The 13,453-nt window shown below is 50.9% G+C and overlaps 1 protein-coding gene and 2 long non-coding RNA genes across 3 annotated transcripts; 2 read left to right on the forward strand and 1 right to left on the reverse strand.

Annotated features, from left to right (window-relative positions):
- The first annotated feature begins 2,631 nt into the window (after positions 1-2,631).
- Positions 2,632-4,175, forward strand: LOC120647981 (GDSL esterase/lipase EXL3-like). The gene is made up of 4 exons (XM_039924774.1): positions 2,632-3,076; positions 3,164-3,294; positions 3,419-3,613; positions 3,729-4,175. The coding sequence occupies exons 1-4, from the start codon at positions 2,632-2,634 to the stop codon at positions 4,173-4,175; spliced, it is 1,218 nt and encodes a 405-aa protein (XP_039780708.1).
- Positions 4,176-7,657: 3,482 nt separating this feature from the next.
- On the reverse strand, positions 7,658-9,301 carry LOC120651385. The gene is made up of 3 exons (XR_005666155.1): positions 8,552-9,301; positions 8,344-8,457; positions 7,658-8,015 (listed from the first exon to the last, which is right to left on the reverse strand). It is a non-coding gene; the product is annotated as an uncharacterized LOC120651385 (long non-coding RNA).
- A 2,371-nt stretch (positions 9,302-11,672) lies between these two features.
- LOC120651386 lies at positions 11,673-12,169 on the forward strand. The gene is made up of 2 exons (XR_005666156.1): positions 11,673-11,860; positions 11,935-12,169. It is a non-coding gene; the product is annotated as an uncharacterized LOC120651386 (long non-coding RNA).
- Positions 12,170-13,453: the final 1,284 nt, after the last annotated feature.

The raw sequence follows: 13,453 nt of genomic DNA on the forward strand, positions 1-13,453 counted from the left end.
TGGGTGCACGGAATCAGAGGATGGCTGGCGCGTGGCACGAGGATGGCCGGCGGCGGTGGTGACGGGCGGCGCGCCGCGATTCGTCCTCTGCCCACCGGAGCATAGTAAAACTGGAGGTTCCGGTTTTTGAACCCGGAGCTTCCGGAATTTCAATTTTTCCAAAACCTGGGATGTTATATTTTAGATGGGACCTGACCTTCCAACTCTTAATCAATTTGTTATTTTTGTTGTATTGGGAATAAATTATTATCTCTGAGATGTTCACGGTCTAGTTGCAATTCTGGACCAGAGCACTTCCGGTCAAGCCGCAGCATCGCCAGGGACGATGGAGGGCTGGGCGGCATGCAAATTTCAATTGGACAATTGGTGATCCAGAAGCATGCGGCAAGCCATGCATGAAAAACAAGACGAGATGGACACGTGCTGCTCATTTGAGGAGGATTTTAGGGGATACAATCAGTCATGGGTTCCAAGCCAACAAAGCCACTAACACGGACCGCATATGGTGGAGAAAAGTTCAAACAACAATGCATTAAACGAGAGACACAATTGAGAGAGTATAAAAAATTGATGCTTTATGATTAATTGGTCAAACAACAAATCGTATATTTTGTGAGACAACGGAAACAAATATCTGCAGCTAGCATTCGGCTCAACGTAGAGTAAGGACCGGTTGTTCCGCATCAGTTCCCAGATGTGAGCTCTCCATGGGCATGGTGATGCGTCTTCGAGATCAATCTTACATGCATGGATCCAACTGCCATATTTAGACGATGGAGTCACGGTGAGCATGAGGTGGCCAGCCCTATATATTCATAGAGGTGTCTCTACCACTGCACCCCGCACTCTCCTAGCATTTTCACGGCAAGCAACTGATCGCCCCCCCCCCCCCCCCCAAACATGGCATGCACTACCCTTCGGTTGCCGCACCACCTCATGATCACTAGATTCATCATTCTCGCCGGAGCTATGGTTGTAGCCGGTGCAGTTGTAGCACCTGCTCCCACCCCTCCTCTTCCTCCCCCACAGTTAAAGGTACCCCCTCCCACTCCTCTTCCACCTCCTCGATTGGGAGCTCCATCTCGCACCCCTCTTCCTCCTCTCACTAGGATGAGCGCTCCACCACCTCGTCCTCTTCCCCCACAGTTAGGGGTGCCACTTCCGATTCCACCTCTTCCTCCTCCCCGCGCTCCTCTTCTTCCACCCTCTGGGAAGAGAGCTCAATCTCCCACTCCACTTTCTTCATCACGTTTGGGGGCACCACTTCCAACTCCTCAGTCGGGGGTTCCACCTCGGGCTCCTCTAATTCCACCCTCACGAAAGGGTGCTGCACCTCCAATTCCTACTCTTCCTCCACCACGGTTGGGGGCACCACTCCCGGCTTCTCCTATTCCACCTCCTCGATTAGGTTCTCCCTCTCATGCTCCTCTTCTTCCTCCCTCTCGGAAGGCCACTCCACCTCCCACTCCTACTCTTCCTCCCCCACGGTTAGGGGCACCACTTCCAACTTCCCCACTTCCTTCTCGACGGGGAGTTCCTCCCCGGGCTCCTCTTCCACCTCCTGTTAGAAAAGTCACTCCACCTCCCACTCTACCTACCCCACAACTAGGAGCACCAATTCCAACTCCTCATCCACCTCTGCAGGCTCCTCTTCTTCCTTCCCCTCGAAAGGGAGCTCCACCTCCAACTCCTCACCTTCCTTCCCCACAATTGGGCGCACCACTTCCAACACCACCTCTTCCTCCCTCTAAGATGAAGCATGCTCCATCTCCCGCACCTATTCGTCCTCCAAGGTCTCGTGCACCCCTTCCAACTCCTATTACTCCACCTCAGAAACATGCTCCACCTCGGAAACGTGCTCCACCTCGAAAGCGTGCTCCACCTCCCGCTCCTCGCCTTCCTTCCCCACGGTTGGGGGCACCACTCCCAACTCCTCTTCCTCCCCATCCTCCACGTGCTCCCCTTCTTCCTTCCCCTAGAAAGGGAGCTCCAGCTCCCAGTCCTCGCCTTCCTTCCCCACAGTTGGGGGCACCACTTCCAACTCCTCCTCTTCCTCCTCAGATGGGGGCTCCTCGACGCACTCCCCTTCTTCCTTCTCCTCGAAAAGGAGCTCCTCCTCCCACTCCTCGTCTTCCTTCCCCACAATTAGGGGCACCACTTCCAACTCCTCCGCTTCCTCCTAAGATGGGGGCTCCTCGACGTGCTCCCCTTCTTCCTTCTCCTCGAAAAGGAGCTCCTCCTCCCACTCCCCGCCTTCCTTCCCCACAGTTAGGGGCACCACTTCCAACTCCTCCTCTTCCTCCACGAAAGGGGGCTCCTTCTCGTGCTCCCCTTCTTCCTCCCTCTAGGACGAAGCGTGCTCCATCTCCTGCACCTATTCCTCCTCCGAGGATTGGTGCACCACTTCCAAGTCCTATACCTCCCCCTCGAAAAGGCACTCCACCTCCCACTCCTCGTCTTCCTTCCCCACAATTAGGGGCACCACTTCCAACTCCTCCTCTCCCCCCTCGGATGGGGACTCCTTCTCGTGCTCCACTTCCTTCTCCTCAAAAGGGAGCTCCACCTCCCACTCCTCGCCTTCCTTCCCCACAGTTAGGGGCACCACTTCCAATACCGCCTCTTCCTCCTCGGATGGGGGCTCCTTCGCGTGCTCCCCTTCTTCCTCCCTCTAGGACGAAGCGCGCTCCATCTCCTGCACCTCTTCCTCACCCAAGGTCTGGTGCACCACCTCCAGCTCCTATTCCTCCCCCTCGGAAAGGTGCTCCACCTCCTACTCCTCGTCTTCCTGCCCCACGGTTGGGAGCACCACTTCCATCTCCTATTCTTCCTCCTCCTGAACAAGACATTCCACCTCCTCTGCCGGGGGCTCCGCCTTCACGTCCAACTCCAGTGGTGGCACCAGGTGGACCGAAGGTGCCAGCCCTGATCGCATTTGGGGACTCTATTGTGGACACCGGCAACAACAACTACCTTATGACCCTCGTCAAGGCCAACTTCCCACCGTATGGTAGGGAGTACCCTGGCCACAAGGCCACCGGCAGGTTCTCCGATGGCAAGATCTCCGTGGACTTCATAGGTGATTACCATCTATATATTTTGCTAAAATAAAGTTTATGACCGGCCACATGCTAATTATATTGACGCATGTTATATGTCTTTGCAGCGTCCGCACTTGGGGTGAAGGAGACGCTCCCACCGTACCTCAACAAGAGCCTCACCCTGGAGGACCTCAAGACCGGCGTCAGTTTCGCGTCGGCAGGGAGTGGCTACAACAACGCCACATGCAAGACATCGGTGAGTAGAGACCTTCTATTATATTGATCGACAAACCCAACCCTTGTTTGCATTAGAAGAGCTAGTGGGATCGATCGACCGGTCAGTATCTAAACTGTGGGTCGATCTATTTTATTTGTTGCAGTCGACCATGACGATCGAGCGGCAGCTGCAGTTGTTCGCCGAGTACAAGGCGAAGGTGGGGACCATCCCGGACAGGGCCCTCTTCATTGTCTGCTCTGGCAGCAACGACATCGTGGAGCACTTCACCCTTGCCGACGGCATGAGCTCGCCCGATTACGCCGACATGATGGCCGCCAGAGCCATCTCCTTTGTCGAGGTGTGTGCCATGACCATGACTTGCTACAATGACCAACTCTTAATTTCCCCTTTGTTTTGCATTGCATGCATGGTGATCTGAATATAATCACCCACCAATCCACATATGCGTGCAGAGGCTTATCGGCGAGGGTGCGCGGCAGATCGCGCTGACCGGGGCACCGCCGGTGGGGTGCGTGCCCTCGCAGCGGCGCATGGCCGGCGGCGTGAAGAAGCAGTGCGCGACGGACCGCAACCAGCTGGCGCTCATGTTCAACCGGAAGCTGAGCCTGGAGGTGGCCAAGCTGGCCGGCAGGTTCCGCGGCGTCAACATCTTCTACGTCGACCTCTACTCCATCCTCGCCGACGTGGTCCAGCGCTACAAGGATCTGGGGTTCACCGACGGCAAGGACTCGTGCTGCGGCTTCGTGGGCTTTGCTGTGGGCCCGCTCTGCAACATTGGGAGCCGTCTCTGCCCGGACCCGTCACAGTACGTGTTCTGGGACAGCTACCACCCCACCGAGAAGGCCTACAAGCTCATGATCGATGAGTTCATCCGGAGATACATGAGATACATCCACTAGTTAAATTATTCATGTTGTTTCTAGCTTTTTCGTTCGACTCTTATAAGGTTATTAGTACGTCAGTATGATCCTACAAAGTTTGTAAGGCCGGCTCAGACTTCTTCCATTGCTCCAAATAAAGATCAAAATTGGATGGTTATTAGTCCCTTTGAAATTTTATTTTGCCTATATCGTCGAGAGTTCATTAATTTGTTGAGCCACGCCGGCCGTTTTTAGTTTTACAAAAAAGTATATTTATGGGTCGCATAGCCACAATGATGGTGGCGGCAGGGCCCTTCCCCTATCCTCTCTCTCCTGCTCTCCCAGTGGTGATGGTGGCTTGGCCGGCGGCTGGTGGCCGGATCCACTCCCCCGGCAGCCGGATCCGATCCTGGCGCAGCGCGGCTGGGTGCGTCCACAGGCAGTAGGGCGGCGCTGGTGGAGGGGTTGTGCCAGCGGCGGCTTGGGGCGCCATGTTTGTGGTGGCGGCTGGATCCGGTACCGTTGGCCTGGGGAAGAATTTGCAAGGGATTTGTATATATATGGATAGCTAGATTTGGACACAAGAGGACTCCTTCCCTAATTGGACATCAAGCTTTCCTAGAATGGTAGCATCTAAGAGAAAATTCAGTTTACTTTTCAATCTGAACTGTTTATTACTGCAATAAATCCTTGATGCCCATTACAATTTACTATCTGCAAATATAAAGGAGTATGCATATTTACAAAAACTAATAGGCTAATTACCAAAATTGGTTCCCGCTACAAGCTTTGCATATTGGTAAGCTACTCTTCCTTCTTACTTTTAGTTATCTATGATATCTGCTAAGAATAATAGCTGCTCTTGATTAGTTTTGGTTCCGAAAAACTTTTGTAAAGTATATGCTATTGTATATAAGTTCAGCTTAGTATACATTCTGGTCTGAATATATAATAACAATATGTGCTTGGTCTTGTTCAAATTTTAGCATTACAAATGCTGAGAAGATAAATTATTATCTACTAAAATATTACAAGCTACCTATCAAGAGAGGGCCAGTTAGCATGGCCACATCGTGGGCCATTCCAGGCCGTTGGATCGGGCGGACGGTCCATTCCGTGCGAATCCTAGGGGTTTTTTTTGCAAAATGGCCCTTTCATTATTAAAAATCAACCGGCAGTCTAGGAAGTTCGCAATTTTGTTATAGAACCTCTGGAGCTTCACTTAAATAAACCCCAGTCTGAGAGCCCTCTCAGTTTTTCTGCAAACCCCACCCCTTAGATTTTGCTGAAATTAACCTGTTGTTTGTCTTCCGTCATTTCACAAAATAAATCTCAGATTCTCAGGAAATGAACCCACGGACCAACCCGGCCCTCTCATCATCAATTTACAAAATGGACTTCTTTTTCTCATGAAATTAATCTTCTGCCCTTTTTTCCATTGTTTCACATAAAAGGAGCTTGATTCTCCTATAAAAATCAATCCATGCTCCACCTCATGATACATTATCCTTGACAAGAACCTTCATATCTTACACAACTAACCTGCCACAAAATGAGGCCCTATTTTTGTAATGAAACAACCTATGAACCCTATAGCAATATGCCATTTCTAATATTGACACAACTTTCGTAAATAAAGTACCATAGCAATATAAGATCCTATTTTGCTAAAAAAAACATAATATCGTACCACCATATGAAGTATATGTGACTTGATTCAACACATTCCATGCCTCAACTGCCCAAGATGGTGTGGTAGACACTTTAAAGTTCATAAGTACAAGATATGGCTTGGAATATTTCTTATGCTCGCTGTGTATCTTTGGAAGTCATGTTCTACCTTAGTCCTTTCTCCTTCACTTGAGGACGAGCAAAGGTTAACTAATAATTTTAGACCGTCAACTCATGCATAAATACATAAAAGATGAACATCAACCTAGTAGTAGGGATCTATTTGTATGAAGGTATACTAAGGGTACACACTTAAGGAGCAAAGAAACACACTCTCAATCCAAGGCAACACCTCTCCAACCAACCAGAATGTGCAATTCAGCCACATGGATCGAAGGGCACACTAGAACATGCAACTGACTTAGGACAACACCTAATCACCCACAACCATCTCGAGGGCCCATCTAGCAGTCACTCAGCCAAAGGGTGATGCAAACAGAGTCGGTGGTGGTTCGGCCGAACCACCGGTTTGGTTGAAACGACGTAAGCTCCATTCGTCTCTATTCTGCACGTGGCAGCTCCTCAACACTCCCCAATGTCGGTTATGGCAACGTCCACCTTGAATTTCGGCCGAGCACACCATTGGGCACCCCTATAAATATGAGAGGGGGATCAAATGAGGACACAACCAAGTGTGGCTGAACTCACAACACTAGCCAAGGGAGAGCCTAGAGTCACATTCCAAAGTCAAAGCCTTGCCTTGCTTGTGCTTAGAGTAGGGATAGAGTGGAGGGTAGTTCGAGGGAAGTGTTGGGGTGTCGGCACTCCTCTCCTTGCATGTACCTCTATGGATGCCGCTATATTCTTCGAATTTAAGTAAGCATTCGTGATTCCTATTTAGAGTGTTATACTTGGTATAGCATGTGCTAGTAGTACTTATATTTGAGTGTTGAATTGGTGGTTTCTAGTGTTGCACATGTAATTTGGATGTTACAGTAAGAAGTGATTTAGTTGGGAGTTATCTTTCCCACAATTTTTCAACGGTTGTTCTAGAATATCTGACAGTTGATCAGTGATGTTGCAATAATTTTGGTGATGGCGCGGTGGATCGTTGTTGGGAATAATTATATCCAAGTTTGGTCAAATTTCAAAAGCTTGGAGGCCCGAAATTCAATACGGCTTCAAATAATAAAGAAATTAATAATTAAGCAAATGTAATGGGTAATCGGTTCGAGAAGACATTGTCAAAGTGATATTTTACATAGGTTTGTGTCTGTACGATCACCCACAGGCACAAACATTTAATTTTTCCGCATGGCCCTCTCGATGTAGTTTAGTATTTACCTTTCGGTATGGACTTGCACTACTCCAGCGCCCCCCATCACCGCCGGTTCGAAATGAGCATCACCAACGGTTCGGGGGGGGGGACATTGGATTTATGTCGACGGTGATGGGAGGGGCTATCACTGCCAGTTGTAGAACCGGCAGTGATGGGGGGCGCATCACCGCCGGTTCAACGTTTTTGATCCGGCGGTGATGACCTTTTTCCCATTAAAAAATATATTCATATATTAATATTGCACCATTTGTATAGCATATATAATATATAATTATTGTAGCAGAATTGAACCATAAGATATTATACATTGAAATTAAATGAAAGAGTTCATACATCCTAATTAAAAACATAGAGTCCACACATCAAGTTTAAGAACATCTAGTCCATACACCAAATATATTACAATACTTGACAAGAACGATACGATCTATGCATTACACCTAGACTAGTAAGGTGCCCGTATTAACGCCACGGGTAAATTTCAGACGTACATCAAACAACACATGATTCATAGTCTAAACTGAGAAATATTTGTTTCACACAAAGGACAGTTATTATGTTGATTACACAACCACATGCATAAATTAGCCAAAATTCAGTGTCGGGGCAACACATGGGCATTGCTGGCAACCTAGGAACTCTCTCAAGCAACGCACACAGCAAGAAGCAACCTGGCTCTTTGCTTGGCTCTGTTCTTATCCAGTAGCATACTGCTTACTGCTACCATCTTCTATCTCGATCAAGCAGAAACCACAAAAAAACTTTACCTGAAGCTTTTTCTTCTCCAAAACCTGATCAACTCAAATGTGTACCCTCAACCTTAGGCTTCTTTCAAATCGGCAGCACATCAGATAGCTCTTTTCCATATCCTGAAAAAATAAATTGATCACGAGTAGCAGAGGGGCAAAAAGAATTAGTTCAGAGCATACATCTGTTAGGTTAGAACAACTCCTCTAGGTTTTGCATTTTTCTTGTCATATAATTTCCATTTTCAGTATCAATAATTAGACTTTTGAGTAATTATAGCTGACAGTGGTGGTAGTTATTTTCCTGCAGAGCAACATAGTGCTTTAGGGTGTTGGTTCATTCCCAGGTCAATTAGCTATAACCTGCTGCTCTGTCCTACTTTGATGTGCATACTTCTGCACATATTCTGCCCACAGTACTCACTGCATCAACAGAGCGATAGCAACTTACCAGCTAAGCGCAAATGTGGTACAATTTCCCTATATCAACGCAGAGCTTCTGAGAAACCATTGCAATTTCTCTCGTCAGGATAAAAACAGAAGACATCTTGATCATGTGTTGACGCTGAAAAAAATAACCATTGCAAATTGATGGAACATTAGTGTTAACCAAAATCATTAGATGAGCTGCCTCCCTCTTCTGTCATGAGGAGCAGCACCTGCAGCTGAAGGTCTCCACGCTGCAGAAGGAGGGGAAGCTCAGGGAGGAGCTGGACACCATCAGCGCTGGAACAAGTTGACCAGGAGGACGCACGGCGCCAGGCTATGAGTCGTAAAATCAAAAGGCCTAAACAACGGAGCATGATAAATTGATAATGAAAGTAAAAAAAAGATTTAGAAATCATAAATCATAGAATACGATAAGATGTCAACAATGTCAGATAGTATGTGTTATATGCCGTTAATTTGCAGGTTTCATCCCATGATCTATTTCTATACTCTTGCATCATGTCCTGTTAAAAAAGTGAGCATTAAGCATAAAGAACGACAAGATTAGAGATCATGTCCTGCATCATTTCAATACTCTTGCACCAATTCTATACTCTTGCATCATGTCCTGCGCGTGAGAAAGACATGTATGCATACCTTCATAAGCCCTCTCCCATCTATGTCCTGTAACTCGCCCTGCAAATAGTTTGGGCTGGAATAATGATAACAGTTTGGATTTTGCTTTAGTTTCAATTGGGCTGGATGCTAATAAGCCGACACTGCAAATGGATTGGTTTGGTTTGGTTTCCAGGCCCACAGCAGTTTGTAACGGTTAGTAACCATGGGCTGTAATTTTGATACGATGGGCCACCAGCCACCTGCAGCGACACTCAAGAGGGAGAATGACTCTATTTCTCCGTCCCTCAAACCCTCGCCTCTGCCTCCTGCCACCGCCGCCGCCGCCGCCGCCGCGACCCATCGGGATTGGCCACAGCGTGATGGCGGGGTCCTGACCTCGCCCACCGCCGCGGGGGCCGCCGGCGCCGCCGCAGGAGGCGCGGCTGTCCAAGGACCAGGCCGTCTCGCTCCACCGCAAGCCCGGCGCTCCTCGGATCTCTCTGACAAGCACCCCTCACCTCCCGTATGCACGCATAGATTCGTCAGTTCATTCAGTTGTTCTTTTGTTCTTGCTATAGTTCTCACTTCTCCCTTGTTGAAGGCAATGGGGGTTCGCCTCTGCTCCTAATGCAGTTGAACTAGTGGATGGCGACGGGTTATCGATGGAGCGGCCGTCCATGGAGATCTCACTGACGTTGACGCACCAGGCCTTGCGCGCGACCTCGCCGTCGGCTCCCTGCGCTAGCTCCCCGAGGTGCGACGGACTGGGGAACCACCCCAGAGACGCCGCGGAGCCGTCCGCCATCGACCTCCATCCACCACCACTAGAGCAACAAAGTTTAGGAAACGGGTTCTTATTGGCTCAAACTATAGTTTGACTAATAGTCTATTATGTTATTAATGAAATGTTTGGGCTGGGTTGGTTTACGATGGTGGAAGTTTGGGGTGGGTTGGGTAATATTTATTTCCCTTGTATGAATGGATTGGTGTGGATACAACTTGGTTCCAGCCTATTAGCAGGGCGACCTGTAACTTTACAAACCACAAATTGCGTAGTAGTCGATCCTCAGACCTTGCAGCTTGTGGCCGTCAATTAGCTTAAATAAATGAGCAGGAATTAATTGGCAAGTGCAAAGAGAGGATTCAAACTGAATTGGCCCAACTGCTGCTGCCGACCTGCTCCTGCTCGCACCGCCGGCCTGGCCGCAGCACCCCCAAGCTGCTGGCCGCCTTGGGCTGAGTGCCGTTGCTGGCCCAGGCCTGCTGCGGCGCTGCGTGCTCAGCCACGAGCACACGGCGTGCGCGCCTGTTCCCCGCACTGGTCGCCGCGACTGGCCGCCCGCTCGCCTGGCCGCACTCGAGCGCCGCGAGCGTTGGCCGCTGGGGCGGGGGACGGCACAAGCAGGTGCGGCGGCCGGGCCTCGGGGACGGCGGCGCCGGGGATTGGGGCGCGCGGGGGACTGGACTGGACGAGCTTGGCTGTCTGGGATTTGGGCACGCACGGGCTGGCGAAAAAGGAAAACATGGGCTGGGGAAAAAGAAAAGAGGTGTGGCCGTCAGGTTGGAGAAGAAGAGCGGTGGAAGGAAGATGGGGTCAGTGTCTTGTACTGTACAACCTCATCACCATCGGTCCGTATTACCAACCGGCGGTGATGATGGACATCACCGTCGGTCCCAACGGCCACTACGGCCACCAATTTTGGACCCGACGGTGATGAGGCATCACCTCCGGTTCGTTTCGAACCGTTGGTGATAGCCAGTTTGCTATGACTAGTTCTGTAGTAGTGTTGAATGGTTGGTGCCCTAATGAATCTTGAGTTCACGTGCGAGACACGACCAAGGATGATCTTTGTGGATACGTATTGAGTGAAGAGACCCAAGAGGGTTCGGTATCTTGCTCCATCACTTTTCTAAAGAGTTCAACAGATCTCTGCATAAACAAAATTTACATGCATGTGCAGAGGAACCAATTAATTCCTTCGTTAAGTTGTCGTTAGTAACTTAGTATAAACTCAAAGAAATTAATGAGTTCATACTAATGAAAACTTAACGAGGAATGAATTAATTGGTTCCTTGCTCTCAAGTTAATTTAATTCATCTATATATACTAGTTGTTACGGCCAAGCAAGCTCCTTGATTTGAACTTGTGTTGTGCCATTGTTTTTTCACTTTTGGTTGCTTTAGTCGGCTAAGATAACGGTGGTGGTACGGCACTCCCTCTGGCGGATTCTTCTTGCTCTTTTAGCAAATTAAAGTTGACCAACTTGATCACCTATGCTTCTATATATATACTCTTCGTCCTAAATTATTAGTCATTTTAACTTTTCTAGATGCATAATTTTTGCTATGCATCTGGATATTTATACATATCTAGGTCCATAGTAAAATTAGCATCTAGAAAAGCTAAAATGGCTAATACTTTGAAACGCCGGTAGCTTCGAATAAACACATTTTTTTCTATAGAAAATCCATAATCCTAGTTATTAGGACCGGACCGGACTGCCGGTTCGACCGGAAAAACCACGAACCAGACACTACACCGGCCCGATTCACTTAAAAGACCGTCTGTGCAATTGAACCAGTAAAAACCGGCTGGTTTTTTATGAAACTGGTGGACCGGCCGGTTCCATTCGAACCGGGCAGTTTTCGTACATTACCCATTGTACCTCTCTATCGATTCAGTATAGCTTTATCCACTCAAGGGTATAACGGGAAAGGTTGAGTTTTTGCCGCATTTAGGGTTACGAGTGAGACATCTCGAAGGGAATTTTTCAGGCCACTTTCATTCGGCGCCTGTTAGGCAGCGGCGCATCTGAGAGAGTGAGAAGAGCAAGAGGGCGGCAGCCGGCAGCGCATCTGAGAGGAGCTAGAGCCGAGAGGAAAAGGGCGGCGGCCGGCGGCCGGCGGTGCATCTACTTCCCGTGAGGCCCTACCCGTACCTTCTTTGTCAAAGGTAGCGCTCCCCCTCATCCCCTGCTCGTTCTTCTGCTTGCAGCAAGCCATCGATGGCCTGAAGGCCTGAAGGGAACTCGTCGACCTGTCCCTGGCTCCCTGCAGCGGTGCGTCCTGTTCTTGGCACGATCCGGCGGCCAGGGGCAACACGGCTCCATCTCCCTGAGCACCTGTCCTTGCCGGTGCCGTGCGACGGTGTGCCGCCGGCCGGCAGCCCAGCACCCAACAAAGGGCCGGTCCTCCGAACCTTCACAAGCAAGCAAGCAAAGCCAGCACAAGTGCACAACATGGCAAACGGTTAGTATCTTGAGTTCCAGCATGGGGATATTGTACACAATATATTGAAGATGGAAAAAAGAAGATCAAGTGCATGTACTGTAACATGGAATTTAAAGGAGGAGGGATCCATCATTTCAAGGAATATTTAGCTAAATGGCCTGGAAATGTGGCTAAATGTAGAAGCGTTAATCCTGAGGTTGAGCATACAATATATCAAAATAGAGTAAAATGCACTGGGGGTTCTTAAACTAGTTGGTCTATTCTGTTTAGGTCTATGAACTTCGAAAATGCATTTATAGGTCCACAATCTATTCAAGTGTGTCATCTAGGTCCAATTCAGCCACGCCATACCCTAGAAGCTGATGTGGCAGGTTGACCGTGCGGTGACGTGGATCCTTACATGTGGGGCCCCTATGTCGGCCTCCTCCCTTCTTCTTCCTCCTACGGTCTTAGCTCCACGCTGCCGCGGCCTCTCCCCTCCTCCCTCGCCGCGCCGCCCCGATCCTCCTCCTCCTCCCTCGCCACGGAGGCGCCCCGCCGCCGGCCGGATCCGCGCGCGGCGCGGCGTTGCCCCGCCCCTGGCAGCGCGGACCGAGCTCGGGTCGTCTCTCTGGCCGCCGGCCATGGCGGGTCATGGCGCGGCCATGGCAACGGCGGCCCCTCCTCCCTCCCTCTCCCTCCCTCCTCCCTCCCCCTCCCTCTCCCTCCCTCCCGCTCGAGCTCACGGGGGGGGAGAGGGCAGAGCAGGGCGCCGCAGCGGCCCCTGCTCCGTGGCGAGCAGGGCCGGGCACGCGCGGCGGGCGAGCGTCCTCCCTGCTCACGCAGAGCAGTGAGCCGCGCCGCCCCTCCCCACCTCGAGCTGGCCCACGCGCTGGCACCAGCGGCGCAGAGGAGGTGCGGAAGACGGCGGGGTCAAGGAGGCGGCGGCGGGCCTCCCTCTGCTCCAGCCCGCCGTGAGAGCAGCGAGGGGGCGCGCCCGTCGCAGGCCGCCGAGCCGCGAGGAGGGGCGCCAGCCAAGGCAGGAGGTGGCGCCACCGGATCCCCGCCGAGGAGGTAGGAGCGCCGGATCCCGCGGGATCCTGTCCGCGCCGCCCTCCCCGCCGCCCTCTACGAACACCATCCGCGCAAGCCGCTCGCTTGAGGAGCCAAGCCGCCGGGGGGCAGGAGCGGGCACCGCGAGTTCCGCCGCCGGGGGCAGGGGCTAGCGCCAGCCCGCGCACGCGCGGAGCTCCGCCTCACTGCCGTGGTCACCCCGCCGTGCACCTGCGCGCCATGGCCGCCGT

The sequence above is a fragment of the Panicum virgatum genome, chromosome 9K (assembly GCF_016808335.1).
Source record: "Panicum virgatum strain AP13 chromosome 9K, P.virgatum_v5, whole genome shotgun sequence".
Taxonomy (NCBI): domain Eukaryota; kingdom Viridiplantae; phylum Streptophyta; class Magnoliopsida; order Poales; family Poaceae; genus Panicum; species Panicum virgatum.